Here is a 19,341-nt window from a genome sequence, read left to right as displayed (position 1 = left end):
GATTTTAAATTGTGAACCTCATAAGGTATACTGACAGCACATAATGACTGTTCTGGGAACTGGATGGGAAAAGGACAGGGGATCAGGATATTGAGTCAGTAACATTGCTATCTATATAGCCACAGTACCAACCACTTCTTTGTTAACCGGGTTTTAAGTTGCCTGTAAAAACGACCAGGTCTGTAACAACGCTGCAGTCAGAGCGAAAATGGCAGCTCCCACAGAGCCCGGCTCCAGCTGAGGGGCCGCACCGAGAGGGCAGGAAGCCGGGACATTGCCGCGTTCCCTCCGCTCCGGGGTTGGAGCGGCACCAGCGGAGTGTTCGGTCGGGCCTCAGGGGCAGCGGCAGAGAACGGGCAGACTATCCCCTCCACCAATCATCAACACGGCCTGCCCAGTGGGACTACACTTCCCAACAGCCTCTACTCCGCCGCCGAGCAGGATCGGCCTGGGAAAGCGCCGCTCCCCAGCCCGACTGGGTGTCGCCTGGGAACTACGTTTCCCAGCAGCCAGAGCACCGCTCTCTGCAGGCGAGACAGGCGCTCAGGGCCGCCATGCGCGCTGGGACGCGTAGTCGGTGTGGCTGGCGCCCGTGCCTCGGAGTGGCCCGTGCGTCAGGCGGCGCTCCGACCTTGCGGGTTTGTCTGGTCGCGTCTCCACTGCTCCCGGTCCGCCTGCCCCTCACTTGCCGGGAAGATGGCTGCCGTACGCCGGGCCCGCAGTTACTCCCGCTGCGTGGTGCGCTTCTCCGACCGAGAACTCTGCTAAATTCCTCCCGCGGGGAGGACACAGGGACCGAGCAGGGGGGGCAGAGACCCCCGGGACGGGACAGCGCCGCCCGAGCGTTGGCAGCATGGTGAGCGGGCCCTAGCCAGCCGTGCCCGGCGCCCCGCCGTGGCGCGGCCTGGAGCCGGGGGGCGGTGCAGCGGGGTGAGCGGCACCAGGCGCCCCGCAGTGAGGCAGCGACGGCGGGGGGTCGACCGCTGTGGCAACTGCGGGCGGAAGGCGGACCGGCCCCGCCCTATCGCCGGGGGCGCTTCTGGGGCTGGTGGCTGCAGCAAGGGGGGTGTGCCCCGGGGCGAGAAGAGCAACGCCCCGAGCAGTGCTGCTGCCACCAGCCCTGCCCAGTCAGCCCTCCTCGGCCGCCGGGTACTAGGTGATTCTATGTGGAGTGTGCTGTGGTCCTGGCTGTGATCCCACCACGAGTAACCGCGCCGCAAGGAGACGCGGCAGCCTTCCGCAGGGGATTTTGGGGTGATGAGTGGGACAGCTTGACTTGGGACCGATCTAGCTCTGTTCAGAAACACCTGAACGAGTCGCCGTGTTATTACAGATGAGCGTGCCCTACCTTTCTCTTCCCTCAGAAAACGCGTGGCATAAAGTCGCTTGGTATTTTAAACGGCTATATGGGCTAGGCACTCGACTTATTTGAGTTTATGATTTAACATAACAGAATTATTGTTCAATTCAGTATTGCTTTTTTGTCTGTACCTCAATGTGGATCCAAGTATCCACGATGAGAACTTGATCAAAGTTAAACTATTTACATAATTCAGGAACTCTTGAATCACTCTACCACTGTGATTAAAAACCTCATTTTTGAACACAGTGTTGATTCCATCACAGTAGGTATGACTTACTAATTGTTTTCTAAACCCAAGAAGAATGTCAGCTGTTGGTCACTGTTTTGCTATGTCATGCTTGCTTCTCCTGTAGTTCTGTACTGTTCACGTATAGCCATGTTCAACTGGTGACAGGCAGCTTTGAACTGTTTCTGGTCTTAGGTTTATTTTGCTGAAACAAAAATCTAATGTATTGAAGGACTTGATATTACAGGCAGTTTAGTAAGTGATTGTTGTGCTCTGAGCAAATCAACCTGCAATTATTGATTGCAAACCAGTCGAAACTAAGCTGTCCAAACAAACTAGTTTTGTATTTGACAAATTATTTGTAAAGCTTACAAACAAATCAGAATCAAATCTACTGAGCTGACTTCGTTTTGCAGGTCACAGTCCAATTCAGATGTTTCCTTTTGACATGTTGACCTTTTGGTGGCTGGAGTGGTTACCACTTTTGTGGAAAATTACTTGAGCTGATCAGAGACTAAGGAGGTCTCACTTTCAAGCAGGATAAAGTCGCTGTTCCATATGATAGCTGACCTGTATCAGGAAGGCCAACAGCATAAAGGTGATCAGGCTAGATTTATCCATCAAGTAGCAATTACAATGCAGTGTTCCGTGAACTTATGAATACAGTTTAAGTATTGTTAGATGGGGAGCAAGGAGACATTTTTCACAAGTTACAGCCTTCTTTAGGTATGGTCTCCTAGTGAAGCTCCTTGCTCCAGCGATTACCTGTGTTTACGCATTTGTTCTAGCAAAACCATAGGATTTCAGTGTATCAGATAAATAGTGGAAAGCTTCTTCATAGAGATCAGTTTTCTAGCCAAGTTAAGCATACAGTAGCAATGTGAATGAATTGCTTTACTGGTCAGTTTAGGGGGATGGTCACTTATGCTGCATATGAGGGACTGCAGATCACACATGAACTCAGTATAGAGGAGGTAATGACAGAAATTGTAACTTTGATTGTAATCAATATCATGTTTTTTTTTTTTTAAACTTCTAGGCTATGGACTAGCTCTTCATAGTAGAGTATATATTTTATTTGCATTGAGAACACTTTAAAGTTCTAAAGAGCATTGAAAGACATTTTGGAAGCACTTGGTCCAGAACCATGACTGACTGACTCAGAAATGCAGGAGGAGTAGGGCAGTAGAAAAGAGGTGAGGGGATGAGCATGAAGATTCTTGAACAGATTACTGAAACAAGGTTTTGAGTATTTAGGTAAACTTCAGACAGCTTCAAACCTAAATAATTTTAAATTAGTTTGTTTACATGAGCTAAGTGTTCTAATGGGCGTGCCTTTGTGCATAAGAAGATAATGTGTTGATTTAGTTTAGAAATTACTAATTTCTGCATTTTGCAGATAAACCCAGGTTTATTCTGCCCAGACTGAGAGCTGACTGGTCATAAATCAGCTGCAAAGCAGAAGCCTGACACTCTGCACAGGCAGCAGTAAGCATTATTCGTGTCAGCCAAGTGCCACAATAATGCACTTACAAACATCTATTTCAGTGCTAGCTCATTCCTAGGCTAAAATAATATGACAGGACTGTTGTAACTCATAGGACATTAACTGCCTGTAATCAAGATCAGGAAGTGTAGCGGGTTGAGAGAGAAGGCCTAGCTCTCCCTCCCCCACAAAGAGGAAAAAAAACCACAGCTAACTCAGAGAAGAAAAAGGGATTCTATATTTACAAGCAATGTGAAAATGCAGGTTATTTATACACAATATATACAGTATTTACAATATATATACAGAAATATACAGCAAGGGAAAAAAAATAATACAGGAACGAAATTCTCTCCTCCGGACAGAGGAGGGTTCCCCCCCCCGTACCCTGCTCTCTCCCCCTACCTCCCTTTTTTCCCAAAAAGGGTTAGAGAGAGAAAAATCAGTTATTAAGGGAGAAAGGTGTTAGTAGGCCTTATCTGTTATCCAAGTTCAGAACTCTGGCTAGTTGCCCAGAAGCAGACAAGCTGGAAAGGGAGAAGGAAAGGAACAAACTGAGAAAAATTCCAACTGCACTAAAACTTAAAGCTTCGTTCTACCAATGAAATTCATTTAGACCTGTCTTTGTTTACAAAATATTCACCCAGAGTGTCCCAGCACTGTCCCTTTCTTAAAGGCACAGCCTCAAATGGTCACAGGAAGGAAAACTCATGACATTTCTAAGTTATTTGCTCCATCCTCACATTTAACAGTGCTGGTGCTTTGGAGTATTCTGGCTTACCTGCCTACTCCACCAAGAAATTAAAAATGTACAACCTTAAAATCAGATGTAATGTCTGTTTACTGTAACCAGCCAACACTGTCTGCATTATCAATTGTAAAAGATAAATTGAGACATTGATGAAAACTCATTCACAGATGACAAACCAGTAAGCTTGTGGTGTTTGGGGAGCTGCTTTGTCACCAAGACAAAGAGATTAAACATTGCCTTCCTGTCAGGTTTGCCAGTAACCTGTAGTTTGATCATGAAATTCCAGATACTGTAAAAATTTTATACATTTTCTGAATACAAGAATGCTTTGATTTTTGCACCTTGTGCAGAAGCTTGTAATTTTTAATGAGAATTCATAAGAATTTCACTGACAGAATGTCACCTGGAGTTTTTGAACACTGTCTACAATAGGAAGGAATGGGAAATAAAACTTTCACAAGTAGTTCTGGTAATCTTAATAGCAAGTTTACCTTCTTATAGTCTCACTTTGCATTACATACTTGGCAGAGCTATGGATATGAATTGCAGCACAGCATGGTAGAAAAACTGGGATGCTTCAGCTGCAGGAAGAGTTTCAGACAAATGTAGTTTTGGCCGAGGGATTTTCTTTACTAGCATCTTATTGCTGCTGTTTTAGTGGCCTTTCACTGATGCTCAGAATTAGTTTTTGTTTATTATAGATTTCATACGTCTCAGTATATTTCACAATGAGAATTTCTGTCATCTTAAGTTTTGCTCTTAAAGTAGCTAACTCCTATGTAGAGCTTTGTTAAGTTTAGTTGAAGGTCTTATGTGAGGTCTTGTTTAACCTGTCTCACATCAGTACTGTAAATAAAGCCAGCTGTCAAGCTCTCATGCTAGGTTTTTTTCTTTTGCAATACATTTCTTCTTTAGTTGCACATCTGGTTTTTGAGATCGCCCCTGTTGTCCCATGATTTTCATAAAGGGTGGCTACTCAAAGCACTAGTGCTTTACAAAACAAATCAAGACTACTGTTTAGTGATTAAATGTTAATTTCTTGTATGAAGCATACTCCTGTTTAATACTGAAGCGTTGGTTCTATGTTTTGACTTAGACACTGAGTGTATTCATTCATGTATTATGGCAGTACACCGATGCATACAACTCTTCAAGTGATACATAACTAATCTGGATTGATGTGACTGAAATGCAGATCTCAACTTCATTGGATTAATAGGGAAGTGCAAACAATACCAGTAATTTTAGGATAAATTTTTATCATCTTTTAAGATTGTTACAGTTTGAGCTGGGTGCCCCCCTGTAATGTTTACTTCCTGTGTCCAGAGGTCCAGCCCAGAGGGGTGGACACAGGAAATTATGTAGTATTTCCTACCACAATCCTTTGTACCACTATAAGATCCAGTGCGGAGTCTAGCACTCTCTCTTTTCTTCCTCCAGCCGGTACCTGGGGGAGATGTCTCCTGGCTTTGGGCCTGGTTAAGCCCAAGGCCATGGGGGGATGGGCAGTCTCAGATCTGGCCAGCTGAGACTAGCCTAGCAGTGGGAGGGGGAAGAAGGAGCCCTGGGGGTCTTGGGTGTACCCTCAGGTGGGGATGGGATCTCTCTGGGTCTGTTTTGGGATCTTTCTTTGTCACTGTGCTTTTGCTTTTCTGTAAAAGTTCACTGCTTTCTATTTAAACTTTCCATCACTTTTGCAATCCCTTTGTCTGAGTGTTTATTGTTGCCAGGGGTGGGGAAGGGGGCTGCCTCAACCCAGCACATTCTTGGTAGCAGAGGATGGTTTCGGTGGGCAGGGGGTCTGCCCCCAACCCCTTTACATTCTTGGCGAGCCAGCCAGGAGTAGGAGTTGGTTATTGTGGCTACTCTGCAGATCGGATTGCAAAAGATAAGGGAGTTTAAATTTAGTTCTGGGCGTCGTTTTGGTTTTTGGCAGTTGGGGGCTCGTGTTGTTGTTGGGGCAATTATGTTAAGATCTTGTGGATTGCAGGGGGACTCCTGGTGCGTGACCGGTGGCAGAGAGTCCCTCCTGCTGTTTCAAGCAGGGGTGGTTCTTAACCATCGGAATGGGGGCACCGCTTGAGAATGCGGGACCTGCCTTCCTCCACCTTTATTCTCTGCGGAGCGGTAGAAGCGGCAGGGAGTGAAGTGGGGGAGAGGCAGCGGCGAGCAGATCAAAGTCAGGTCCGCTCTCGCTGCGGGGTAGGGTCAGCCGCGGCGAGCGGGCGAGCTCGGCTCCCTGTGGGCGAACGGGGACTCCAGCTGAAAGCTGTTCTCAAGGGCCCTGAGGACGTGCTCATGGCTTTCGCTGGAGGAGGCGTTTGAATGCCCGAGGGGTGGAGGCGATTTTGATTCTGTACCGCGGCGATAGAGACGGCCGGAGCCCTCCTGTATGCTCGGGCGGCGGCGGGCCCGGCTGTGCGCTCAGGCTGCGGCGGCGGTGAGCACAGCCGTGCGCTCGGGCTGCGGCGGGGCCGGCCCTAGTCTCTTCCCCGACCTTTTTGGACAAGTTCCAAAAATGGCGCCGAGCACCTGGCTCCACCTCCCTTCTTCTCACTAGGTTGTGGTGCAGCCCCTCCCTCTGCCAGGGGAGGGTTAAGTTGTTGGATGCTGTCACGTCTTGGTACGGGAACGCCTAGCGGGAAGGCGGTGTACCATGACATGCATCTGTAGAGCCTCGGGCCGCGGCTGGAAGCGGTCAGCACTGGGCTTGGGATAGGTCCATGCAGGGTTGTGAAAGGCTCAGCGTGCTGTTTTCCTGGAGGGGTGGAGAAGCAGTTAGAGCCTGATTGTTCTGACTGGCTTGCCCCAGGGGTGGAAATATGCCGCTGAGTAAATAGAGATGGGAATAAAGGTTTGGTTGAGAAGTTGTGAGGTTCTTTCCAGGTGACCAGGATGTCCGACGGATCCATGAAGAGCTTGCACCGCAGAAGAGTGAACTCTGCATCGCTGAGAGGTTCTACTAGATGAGGAAAGAAGAATTGGAATGGACGGACACTAGAGCCTGAATGAGAGACTGTTTGGGTGGACGCCCAGATGAAGATATGGACTTCGCCGAACATATCATCAGAAGATTTCTGATTTAATGATGTGTTTGGGTGCAAAGATTGTGGTATGAAATAAGGGGTGGCGTGTTACATTTTGAGCTGGGTGCCCCCCTGCAATGTTTACTTCCTGTGTCCAGAAGTCCAGCCCAGAGGGGTGGACACAGGAAATTATGTAGTATTTCCTACCACAATCCTTTGCACCACTATAAGATCCAGTGCGGAGTCTAGCACTCTCTCTTTTCTTCCTCCTCCGTCAGCTGGTACCTGGGGGAGGTGTCTCCTGGCTTTGGGCCTGGTTAAGCCCAAGGCCATGGGGGGATGGGCAGTCTCAGATCTGGCCAGCTGAGACTAGCCTAGCAGTGGGAGGGGGAAGAAGGAGCCCTGGGGGTCTTGGGTGTACCCTCAGGTGGGGATGGGATCTCTCTGGGTCTGTTTTGGGATCTTTCTTTGTCACTGTGCTTTTGCTTTTCTGTAAAAGTTCACTGCTTTCTATTTAAACTTTCCATCACTTTTGCAATCTGTTTGTCTGAGTGTTTATTATTGCCAGGGGTGGGGAAGGGGGCTGCCTCAACCCAGCACAAAGATGGACCTATGTTGTAAGTGGGTAGCATAGGGAAAAGGGGAGTATTCTTGAACTATTCTTAATGTATGTCCATGACAGCTGTGTTTCATGAGTGTGTTGTAGGCCCCTTATGCGGACTCTATAATCACATCTGACTGATCTTTACTAGGCAGAAGCTGAAGAAGATTGTCACTCCGATTTGGTACGAACTGATGACAATGAAAGATCCAGTGAAGCAAATCTTCAGGTACGTCACTCCTGCTAGTGGTTTTTTACAAACATAGTACTGATGTGATTTTAGCTGCAGTACTTAGGCTCATTTCCTTACTACACAGTTGTTGATCTGACAAATGCTTCATCTGTCTGCCCCACCAAGAGTGGAATGGATAAATTCTGCATTGTATTCCAAGTGTCACATTCAGTCTTCAGTTACCTGTGATGATGAAAAGAAATTTTGTGGCAGATTTGGGATTTCTTTGAAGAAGTGTAGAAATTAGGCAGCAGTTTCTGTATGCATCAAATTACAGTTTAAGTTGTCACTGTCTTCTGGAGCAGGAAGTGGATAAAAGCAGTCTGATGAAAAGTGTCTTCTCTTACAATACTAGAGTTCTGTGTAATTGCACCCCAGAAGTAGTGATGGTTGCAAGAGATCTGTAAAGTGTAATTTCAAAGATGCTGAAGAAATGCATGGCAAGAATTACAACTTGTTTCACAGAGTATAGTCCTTTCTTTTCAAAAGAGAAGGGGGTGTAAGGTCTTGTTTATATAATATATAAGTGACAGCCTTGGTTGTAATACAGCTTAGTATGCTTGTGTAAAGAAAAATGATGTTTTCTAAATTTTAATTTCAGGAGCTAATTGACTTCTTGATTAAGATAACTCTGCATGAATAAGAATAAAAATCATGTCCAGAAAGAATACTTTTCTATAGAGTCTTAGGTCATAACCATATTATTAACAACCATTTTGACTGCTTCCTGATGCAGCTGTTAAGTGAGCCTACCAGAGGCCAGGCTCTGCTTGACCTGCTGTTCTCCAATAGATAAAGGCTGGTGGGAGATGTGATCATGGGAGGCTGCCTAGGGTGCAGTGACCACGAGATAGTGAAGTTTTCAATATGCAGGGAGATAGGGAGGACCACCAACAGAACCTTCACCTTGGACTTCCGGAGGGCAAACTTCAGCCTGTTTAAGAAACTTATTTGTAAAATTCCCTGGGTAGCAGCCCTCAAGAACCGAGGGGTCCAGGATGGTTTGGCCTACTTCAAACAGGAGCTCTTGAAGGCACAGGAACTGGCAGTTCCCACGTGCCGAAAGATGAGCCGGCGGGGAAGGCGACCGGCCTGGATGAGCAAGCAGCTCCTGAAGGATTTAATCGGAAAAAAGAGGCTGTATCACCTTTGGAAGGAGGGGAAGGCTTCTCAAGGTATGTTCAAGGAAGTTGTTAGATTATGTAGGAAAAAAATTAGAGAGGCAAAAGCCCAGTTGGAACTTAAGATGGCCACCTCTGTGAAAGATAAAAAAAAGCATATTTACAAATATATTAACACTAAAAAGAAGGGCAAGAAGAACCTCCACTCCTTATTGGACCTGGGAGGGAACACGGTGACTGAAGACGAGGAAAAGGCTGAGGTCTGGAACACCTTCTTTGCCTCAATTTTTAACAGCAAGGCAGGAGTTCAGGACGAGTGGCCTCCTGAGCTGGGTGACGGGGTCAGGGAGCAGTGTAATGCCCCGGAAATCCATGAGGAATTAGTTTGGGACCTGCTGAGCCACTTGGACACTCACAAGTCCATGGGACCAGATGGGATCCATCCTAGGATGTTGAGAGAGCTGGCAGATGAGCTGGCCAAGCTGCTCTCCATCATTTTCCTCCAGTCCTGGCTCACAGGTGAGGTCCCAGATGACTGGAAACTGGCCAATGTGGTCCCCATCCATAAGAAGGGTCGGATGGAGGAACCTGGAAACTACAGGCTGGTCAGCCTGACCTCAGTGCCAGGGAAAGTGATGGAGCAGATTATCCTGGCAGCAATAACTGCGCGCCTGAAGGATGGCCACGGGCTCCGGTCCAGCCAACATGGATTTAGGAAGGGCAGGTCCTGCCTCTCCAACCTGATCTTCTGTGATCAGACGACCCGTCTGGTGGACGTGGGGAGGCCTGTGGATGTGGTCTACTTGGATTTCAGCAAGGCCTTTGATACCATCCCCCACAGCAAACTGCTGTCTAAGCTGTCAGCTTGTGGCTTGGACCATTACACTCTGTGCTGGGTTAGGAACTGGCTGGAGGGCCAAGCCCAGATAGTGGTGGTGGCAGCCAGTCACCAGTGGCATCCCCCAGGGATCAGTGCTGGGCCCCATCCTCTTTAACATCTTCACTGATGATCTGGATGAGGGGGTTGAGTCAGTCATCAGCAAGTTTGCAGATGACACCAAGTTAGGAGCAGATGTTAGTCAGTTAGAGGGTCGAAGGGCTCTGCCGAGGGACCTCGACCAACTGGACAGATGGGCGGAGTCCAGTGGGATGTCATTCAACAAGTCCAAGTGCCGGGTGCTGCACTTTGGCTACGGCAGTCCCATGCAGAGCTACAGGCTGGGGTCAGAGTGGCTGGAGAGCTGCCAAACAGAGAGGGACCTGGGGATGCTGATTGACATCTGCCTAAACATGAACCAGCAGTGTGCCCAGGTGGCCAAGAAGGGCAATGGCATCCTGGCCTGCATTAGGAATAGCGTGGCCAGCAGGAGCAGGGAAGTCATTGTGCCCCTGTACTCTGCATTGGTTAGGCCGCACCTTGAGTACTGTGTCCAGTTCTGGGCCCCTCAGTTTAAGAAGGACATCGAGACACTTGAACATGTCCAGAGAAGGGCAACAAGGCTGGTTAGAGGCCTTGAACACAAGCCCTATGAGGAGAGGCTGAGGGAGCTGGGATTGTTTAGCCTGGAGAAGAGGAGGCTCAGGGGTGACCTCATTGCCCTCTACAACTACCTGAAAGGTGGTTGTAGCCAGGAAGGGGTTGGTCTCTTCTCCCAGGCAACCAGCACCAGAACAAGGGGACACAGTCTCAAGCTGCGCCAGGGGAAGTTTAGGCTCAAGGTGAGGAGGAAGTTCTTCATCGAGAGAGTCATTAGTCATTGGAATGGGCTACCCAGAGAGGTGGTGGAGTCACCATCCCTCGAGGTGTTCAAGAGGAGATTGGACGTGGCACTTGGTGCCATGGTCTAGTCATGAGGTCCATGGTGACAGGTTGGACTCGATGATCCTCGAGGTCTCTTCCAACCTTAGCAATACTGTGATACTGTGATATCAGGTAGTGATAGGACTAGGGGGAATGGAATGAAGCTGGCGGTGGGGAGTTTCAGACTGGATGTGAGGAAGAAGTTCTTTGGGCTGCCTGGGGAGGTGGTGGAGTCGCCGTCACTGGAGGTGTTCAGGAGGAGACTTGACAGGGTGCTTGGTTACATGGGTTAGTTGATTGGGTGGTGTTGGGTGATAGGTTGGACGTGATGATCTTGAAGGTCTCTTCCAACCTGGTCTATTCTATTCTATTCTATTCTATTCTATTCTATTCTATTCTATTCTATTCTATTCTATTCTATTCTGTTCTTCACCGTGGGAGTGGTGAAGCCCTCGAATGGGTTTTCCACGGAGGTGGTTGAGGCCCTGACCCTGGAGGTGTTTAAGACCAGGCTGGATGAGGCTCTGGACAGCCTGATCTAGTGTGGGGTGTCCCTGCCCATGGCAGGGGGGTTGGAACTAGATGATCCTTGTGGTCCCTTTCACCCCTGACTGATACTATGATACTATCAAATGATTATTAACTCTGTCTGAACTCACTGAAACCATTTAAGACTTGGAAGTGTAAAACATAATTTTGAAATTATTTTTTGCAATTGTACTTTGTAATTCTCTTCAGATGTACTGTCTAAATGCAGTGTACTGAATTACAATTAACTGATTTTTTTTTAGGCAGAGCTCCAGATGTTCAGAGCTCAGTTGATGTTTGAACTTGCCCCAGGTGTGAGTTCTAGTGGGTTGGAACCTCTGCCATGCAGAGCATCTTCAAAAGGACCTGGAGTAAAGTCTACAGACTCCAGAGGGAAACAGGAGATAGCAACAGAGGAAAAGGTACCAAAAACAGATTTATAATTTTGAGATCTTTTTAGTATGCAATAATACTGCATCAAAAGTATCCTGAAACCTAATGCTGAATTAAATCTAGCGAAACAACAGAGGTGATTAACCTATTGTCTCCTTACTTATGTCTTTCCATAATGCTACACTGATCTTTCTGAAAGAGGGTAAGAAAGAGGTAAGGGGCAAGCAGCAAGAGTATGGATAGTTTGTTTATTGGGAATTTCAGTTACAGCTTGTACAACATGAATATGTTTTCTCACATATTGGTGAGAATTATTTTATTCATCTTCTTCACATGGTGCAGTAGGTAAGATGAAAAACCATTCTAAGTCAAGTGATAACACCCTTGTATTTTGAGGAATTTAAGAAGTGTTCTGTGTAATTTATTGTGCAGGCAAAAGAACTTTTCCTGAAGGCAGTGGAAGAAGAACAAAATGGGGCCCTTTATGAAGGTAATGTGCAAGTCTACTAAGAACACCCTTATTGCAGAGGAATCTGACACTTTGATTTATGTGCAAGACTGGATGATGCCAGTGAACTTAAACTTCAGGCTAATAGTAATTTGAGAGCTTAATTATTTGGACAAGGAAACAAACTTGCTGTAAAAGAAACCATCATGTCACAGTTTTGAGATGAAGCTGAAGTGAGATCAAGGAAAGAATATCTAGCTTTCAGACATTGTTTTAAAATCTAGGAATTGAATGCATTGCTTTTTCATACAGCAGCAAACTTTATGTAAGTTTGTAATATGAAACAAGCATAGCAATTCACCAAGGCAATATACTATATTTTACAGTTATCTTCATTCTGTTTTGAACAGTACTTAACCCATGGAATGTGGTGGTGTTTGGGTTTTGCTTTTGTTTGTTTGTTTTGTTTTATTTTAATTTACACAGCATGCTAGGATAGCTTCTTAAAGAATTCCTGAAGCAAATGTTTAGATGTGGTAGTGTTATTTTGTGGGGTTTGCCGTAAGTACTGAGGCAGTCCATTTAATCATAGTGTATATCAAATGAAAGCTAGAGTTCATTTGCTTGAGTGCACTCTCTCTATGTTAAACATAGCAGAGAAGCAGTAACACCTAACAAAGTTACGTTCACTCAAGTGTTTTCAGGTGTTTGGATTTCATGAATATGAATCCATTCTTTCTTAGTTGAATTTGATTTGAGATTTAAAGAAACAAAACAAGACTTTCTATACACATGTCTATATAAGACCTTAGAGACAAGGTCCTAGATTAGGCACAGATATATTAACTGTGGACATGTTGGGACATCTGTTTCCACACCACTTCTATTTGCTGACCTGGCCCAGGTCACCAGAATCCAAGTGGCATTTCAGCCTGCTTCTGAAATCTGCTGATATCTGACATTTGCGAGACAGTTATGTGCATCAGCTTCTTCTTGTTAAATGCTAAAGTTGAGACTGATCTCTGTTTAGCTGGCTGCTGGTATTCCTCATCCTCAACAACATAGGGCCCTATTTGACAGTCACTGGCCCTGACACAAAATCAAGAAAACAGGAACATTTACATTCCCCCAAACTCAGGCTTCTCAGACTCATTAACATGCCATATTCTGTGCTTCATGTTTCTACACTGATGTTTTATTTTAGGTTTTGTTTGTAAGAGTTCAAGCTGGGGGAGAGCTGATGTATCACCATGTAGGAATACGAAAAGATGTGTAAATACAGACATGATCTTAATACCAGTATTAAAACAGACCAAATGTACAAGCAGCGAATCGGCTTAAGGATCCACAGAGTTAACTCAGGAGAAAGATGTTCTGCAGTTTAAATAACTTCATTGCCACAGGGTGATTTTCCTGAGCCTATTTCTCTACTGAATATTTGCAGCATCTTTGGAGTGTTAAAGGCAAAAAAAATACTTTCTCTGTGTTCTGGAAGAAACTCATCTGTTAGTTTTCTGCTCATGCCCCATAGCCTTGTGCTTGCTGTGTAGGGTTTTGAGAAGGCGGTTTTCTTCCAGTCAGGTTTCTCACCCTCAGTGTTCTGCGTGGCTTGCTTCTCTTCTTTCTGTGGTCTTCAGGGTTTTGCCACAGTAAGATGTACTTGTATCTGTGGTTGAAGTTTTACAATTACAACAATATTTTGTTGATCCTCCTCATGTTTATAATGCTGTGTATGTCTAAGTGACTGTCTGTACTATTCTGGGGATGTAAGGTACCCATCTCATCTTTCCAGTTCTCTTTCATGTTCTGGTTATTTACAAATATAATGCCTAAAATATTTATGGCTTGCTGAGAAAGCTTTGCAATTGTTTGCCAACAAACAAAATCCAGATTTTATCCCATACTAATGTAAATATAAACTCCGTAATCATTTGTCTAGTTAATATTAAACCGTTAAAGTGGAAACTTATCTGCGAGGGCTCTTCATTATGAAAGAGTATATGAAGGTTTTAGTTTTGAAAATAGGTGCTTAATGTGCACTATTGCACACAATTTGAACCTAATCAGTTTAGATTAAATAAGATATACTAGGCAGAGGTATTTTTCCACCATTTAGTGTTTTTAGCTGAAGCCATCTCTGAAAAAAACCTTTGCTTTGATAAGCTAGTGCAGACATAAGACATACTTAAACATTAAACTTTTACTTTCAGCCATCAAATTTTATCGTCTAGCCATGCAGCTTGTACCTGACATAGAGTTTAAGATCACCTATACACGATCCCCAGATGGTGATGGAGTTGCAAAGAGGTGGTAAGGATGAAGATCTTCTATTTATGTGCATAGGAGTACTGAAATGTGAATGATGTACTTTGATATGCAGTTGTCTCTGAATATTTGGAAAACTTGTCTACTTCCATTTGGATAGACTACTGCATAGAAAGTTTACAGATGCATCAGTCCAAGGAGGACTTCTCTATACTGTAGTTCAAAGGAGACAGCTATGTTCAAGTGGAAGGATTACAAATAGTGATATTGTTATTAAAAAAAACCAAAAAGGCATCAGTCACTGTATTACAGTATCACTAAGGTTGGAAGAGACCTTGAGGATCATTGAGTCCAACCTGTCACCATGGACCTCATGACTAGACCATGGCACCAAGTGCCACGTCCAATCTCCTCTTGAACACCTCGAGGGATGGTGACTCCACCACCTCTCTGGGCAGTCCATTCCAATGACTAATGACTCTCTCAGTGAAGAACTTTCTCCTCACCTCGAGCCTAAACTTCCCCTGGCGCAGCTTGAGACTGTGTCCCCTTGTTCTGGTGCTGGTTGCCTGGAAGAAGAGACCAACCCCTTCCTGGCTACAACCACCTTTCAGGTAGTTGTAGAGGGCAATGAGGTCATCCCTGAGCCTCCTCTTCTCCAGGCTAAACAATCCCAGCTCCCTCAGCCTCTCCTCATAGGGCTTATGCTCAAGGCCTATCACCAGCCTTGTTGCCCTTCTCTGGACAACTTTTGTTTGATTTTCAGATTTGAATTAAACATTTAGGATCATCTACAAAATTGTAGGTGGCAAACAGATCAAATAGTAAAAAAAAGCTTTGTACCATGGAATAAGCATCATAATTAAGCAAGGGAATATACTACTATTCTTACACTAACACAACCAAAGGGGAGCATTTCCGAGAAGTAGAGCAATAGATTTAGAAGCTTGTAGATCGTAAGGGGAGTGGTCTGGTCTTTCAACATTATGCACATTAGAATCCCCCTAGTCTCAACATGCTAGATGTGTAGCAGCTTAAGGGTGGCCTCACATAAACTCAAGACTTGTGTTTGAGGACAGGTTTCAGGTTAGGACTAAGACTTCTGCGATAGCTCAGATAGCACAGTGAAGACAAGCTTATGAAACAGCTTGGCAATTCACTGCTTACTGGTAACATCCTTAGATGCTGGTACTAGCTACAAGAAATCAAGAGTTTTGAAACTGTGAATAAAAGAGGAAAGCACAGCCATGTCTGTGTGGTGTTAATAGCTCATTGTTGTTGCCCCAGGACAGTACAGCTTCCATGCAATAAATGACTCAATATAAAAGAGACTAAGATGAGGTAGGTGCTTTATTTATATCCATTACTTCAGTGTCTGAATGCACTGCTGGCAAGAAATGTTTGCAACGCATTTGTGCACTAGGAAAAATACTGGATAGTAAACTACAATGACTTCAAAATACAGGTTTTTCTTTAGAATAACTTTCTCTACTTCATTAAGACTCTGAAACTAAGTCATGTGGGAATGTGGATCTGCTTGAAGGGAAGGTTCTGCAGAGGGATCTGGGCAGGCTGGATCAATGGGCCAAGGCCAACTGTGTGAGGTTCAACATGACCAAGTACTGAGTCCTGCACTTGGGTCACAACAACCACATGCAGTGCTACAGGCTTGGGGCAGAGTGGCTGGAAAGCTGCCCAATGGGGCTGTTGGTTGATAAAACTTTTTCACAATAATTTATTTCCTGCATATGACTTAACCTTAGAGAGAGTAAAAGATGAGATTTGTCTTTTTGTGGAGTCCAGTGATTCTTCAGTGACTACACTAAAACCAGTGAACAGTGAGCTCTCAAATCCATAAAGGAAAGATCCATAAAGGAAAATCCATAAAGGAAGATGCCTGGAAAGATCATGGAGCAGATCCTCCTGGAGTCACTACTCGCTCAAAAGAATAGTGAAGAGGTGATTGGGAACAGTCAGCATGGCTTTGCCAAGGGCAAATCCTGCCTGACCAACCTGGTGGCCTTCTATGAGCAGGTGACAAAATTAATAGATGAGGGGCGAGCAACTGATGTCGTTTACCTGGACCTGAGCAAAGCCTTTGACACTGTCCCGCACCACATCCTGGTCTCCAAACTGGTGACACATGGGTTTGATGGGTGGACCACTAGATGGATAAGGAACTGGCTTGATGGCCGCACCCAAAGAGTGGCTGTCAATGGCTCCATGTCCCAGTGGAGGCCAGTGACAAGTGGAGTCCCTCAGGGATCAGTCCTGGGACCTGTGTTGTTCAACATCTTTGTCAGTGACATGGACAGTGGCATTGAGTGCACCCTCAGCAAGTTTGCTGATGACACCAAGCTGTGTGGTGCAGCAGACACGCTGGAGGGAAGGGAGGCCATCCAGAGGGACCTTGACAGGCTGGAGAGGTGGGCACAAGCCAACCTCATGAAGTTCAATAAGAGCAAGTGCAGGGTCCTGCATCTGGGTCGAGGCAATCCCAGGCACAAATACAGGCTGGGCAGTGACTGGCTGGAAAGCAGCCCCGAGGAGAGAGACTTGGGGGTGCTGGTGGACAAAAAGCTCAGCATGAGCTCTCAGTGTGCACTTGCAGCCCGCAAAGCCAATCAGATCCTGGGCTGCATCAGGAGAAGTGTGGCTAGCAGGTCGAGGGAGGTGATCCTCCCCCTCTACTCAGCCCTGGTGAGACCCCACCTGGAGTACTGTGTCCAGTTCTGGAGCCCCTATTACAAGAGGGATGTGGAGGTGCTGGAACGTGTCCAGAGAAGGGCCACAAGGATGATCAGAGGGCTGGAGCACCTCTCCTATGAGGACAGACTGAAGGAGTTGGGGCTGTTCAGTCTGCAGAAGAGAAGGCTCCGAGGTGACCTAATTGTGGCCTTCCAGTATCTGAGGGGGGCCTACAGGAAGGCTGGGGAAGGACTTCTCAGGATCTCAGGTAGTGATAGGACTAGGGGGAATGGAATGAAGCTGGAGGTGGGGAGATTCAGGCTGGATGTGAGGAGGAGGTTCTTCACCATGAGAGTGGTGAAACCCTGGAATGGGTTGTCCAGGGATGTGGTCGAGGCCCAGTCCTTGGAGGTGTTTAAGAGCAGGCTGGATGAGGCTCTGTCCAGCCTGATCTAGTGTGGGGTGTCCCTGCCCATGGCAGGGGGGTTGGAACTAGATGATCCTTGTGGTCCCTTCCAACCCTGAATGATACTATGATACTATGAAGTGGCGTTGGAATTAAATGGGGAAAATATATTGTTGCTGTAGAGGATCCAGCAAACTCTAAATGAACTTGGGAAGATTGCAATAGTTGTTTTATCATATGATGAAATGAGATTGCTTTACAAACAGGCAGAGAATAACTATACTGGGTAAGAGTAAGACAGTGGATTGATACCAAGACAAGGACATCTGTTGATATGTTTTGTCCAGTATAACAGTGTTGGCATTCCTGCTTCTCTAGTGTTGAGGATAACAAAGAGGATGGCAAAATAGCTGATGTCCTATCGGATTTCCAGCAGCAGCTAACTCTTCAGGAATCTTCAGTGAAACTTTGTCAGCCTGAGGTTGATGTCAGCCAGACCCATATCTCAGGTATGAGTTAAGGTGCACTTTAAGAGTTCAGAGGCAGAATTTATAGAGATGTTTCTCTATTAAAACATTTGTCTTTTTCATTCTAAAGCCATCTTTAAAGAAATGTATGCAATTGGTATCAAGTGTCATACTTAAAAGTAGCAACTTCTAGGACCAGACTTGTTGAAGTCAAGTGTATTCCAGTGAAATGTAGGGATTTCTGTTGTGGTTTGTAAACGTGTGTGCTGGGTTGAGGCAGCCCCCTTCCCCACCCCTGGCAACAATAAACACTCAGACAAACGGATTGCAAAAGTGATGGAAAGTTTAAATAGAAAGCAGTGAACCTTTACAGAAAGCCAAAAGTGCAGTGACAAAGAAAGATCCCAAAACAGACCCAGAGAGATCCCATCCCCACCTGAGGGTACACCCAAGACCCCCCGGGCTCCTTCTTCCCCCTCCCACTGCTAGGCTAGTCTCAGCTGGCCAGATCTGAGACTGCCTATCCCCCAGTGGCCTTGGGCCTAGCCAGGCCCAAAGCCAGGAGACATCTCCCCCAGTTACCAGCTGACGGAGGAGGAAGAAAAGAGAGCGTGCTAGACTCCGCACTGGATCTTATAGTGGTGCAAAGAATTGTGGTAGGAAATACTACATAATTTCCTGTGTCCACCCCTCTGGGCTGGACTTCGGGACACAGGAAGTAAACATTGCAGGGGGGCACCCAGCTCAAACTGCAACAACGTGTTACAATATTTATGTGTGAATAAGAGACAGTTGTTCTGTGAGGAATATGCATTTCTTGTTTAACTGATTCTGTATCATATTTTTACAAATACGTTACCAGGTTCATCAAGGCTATATAACACAGCTAGAATGGCTTTTAAAGGTTAATGGGTTTTAGTGCTTCAGTTCTAGTACAGTCATCCTGAGACCTCCTTATGAGCTCTAAATTGTAGGGAGTGTGTGTAAGCTATGAAAATCATATGTCTCTAAAACATGTGTGTTTTGCACCCCAAATTATCAGTTGCTCTTGGAAATATTGGCCCGATCTTCCCTGTTCTGCTCAAGGAATAAAAATATAGGAAATATAGCAAGCTGTTCAAGTCCAAACAATGAAAACTGGATTTAAAAAAAAATTAACAACTGTGGTATTATACATGTGGGAAACAATATTTACCTTTTTGGCCAGTGTAGTCAAGATGTTGTAGACCTTACTATAACATGGTTTCAGAAGATGTCTCTTCAGAGCAGCAGTCTTAGTATCTTTCTAGTTTTACTTTCTGCCTTCCTGTGAGGCCTGTGTCACAACACCTTGTTTACCAACTCTTACAGCAGAATGAAAACTTTTAAAATCATGATGTCTGCTTCGGAAGTTGGTAAGCTGGATCCCTCTTGGTCACCACAGTAGTACAATAGTCACAGTCCCAAGGAAAACTGAAACAATGCAAAGCAGTGTATTTGGCTGAACTGATTTCCTGTTTTCCATTTTGCAGTTCAGTGACATTCATAATATTAGAATAC

General features: G+C 45.6%; 1 protein-coding gene across 4 annotated transcripts in view; it reads left to right on the top strand.

The window, feature by feature from the left end:
* The first annotated feature begins 625 nt into the window (after positions 1–625).
* The window catches only part of FBXO9 (F-box protein 9), a 40,872-nt gene continuing 22,156 nt past the window's right edge, over positions 626–19,341 (top strand). The window contains exons 1-6 of one of the 4 annotated variants that reach the window (XR_010987861.1): positions 626–856; positions 7,605–7,682; positions 11,399–11,557; positions 11,961–12,018; positions 14,187–14,286; positions 17,714–17,844. Coding sequence is in view for 3 of the 4 variants with exons in the window: in XM_068142952.1 (XP_067999053.1) it covers positions 854–856; positions 7,605–7,682; positions 11,399–11,557; positions 11,961–12,018; positions 14,187–14,286; positions 17,714–17,844 (529 nt within the window). In the remaining variant the exon portion in view is untranslated. The remainder of the gene's footprint in view (positions 857–7,604; positions 7,683–11,398; positions 11,558–11,960; positions 12,019–14,186; positions 14,287–17,713; positions 17,845–19,341) is intronic. The other 3 variants (XM_068142952.1, XM_068142955.1, XM_068142954.1) reach the window with 3 other exon arrangements.

This window comes from Melanerpes formicivorus, unplaced genomic scaffold, assembly GCF_026170545.1.
Source record: "Melanerpes formicivorus ecotype bairdi unplaced genomic scaffold, bMelFor1.0.p_v2 SCAF_9, whole genome shotgun sequence".
Lineage (NCBI taxonomy): Eukaryota > Metazoa > Chordata > Aves > Piciformes > Picidae > Melanerpes > Melanerpes formicivorus.
The sequence above is the reverse complement of the archived record's forward strand: the minus strand, read 5'-3'. Positions and strand labels throughout refer to the sequence as shown.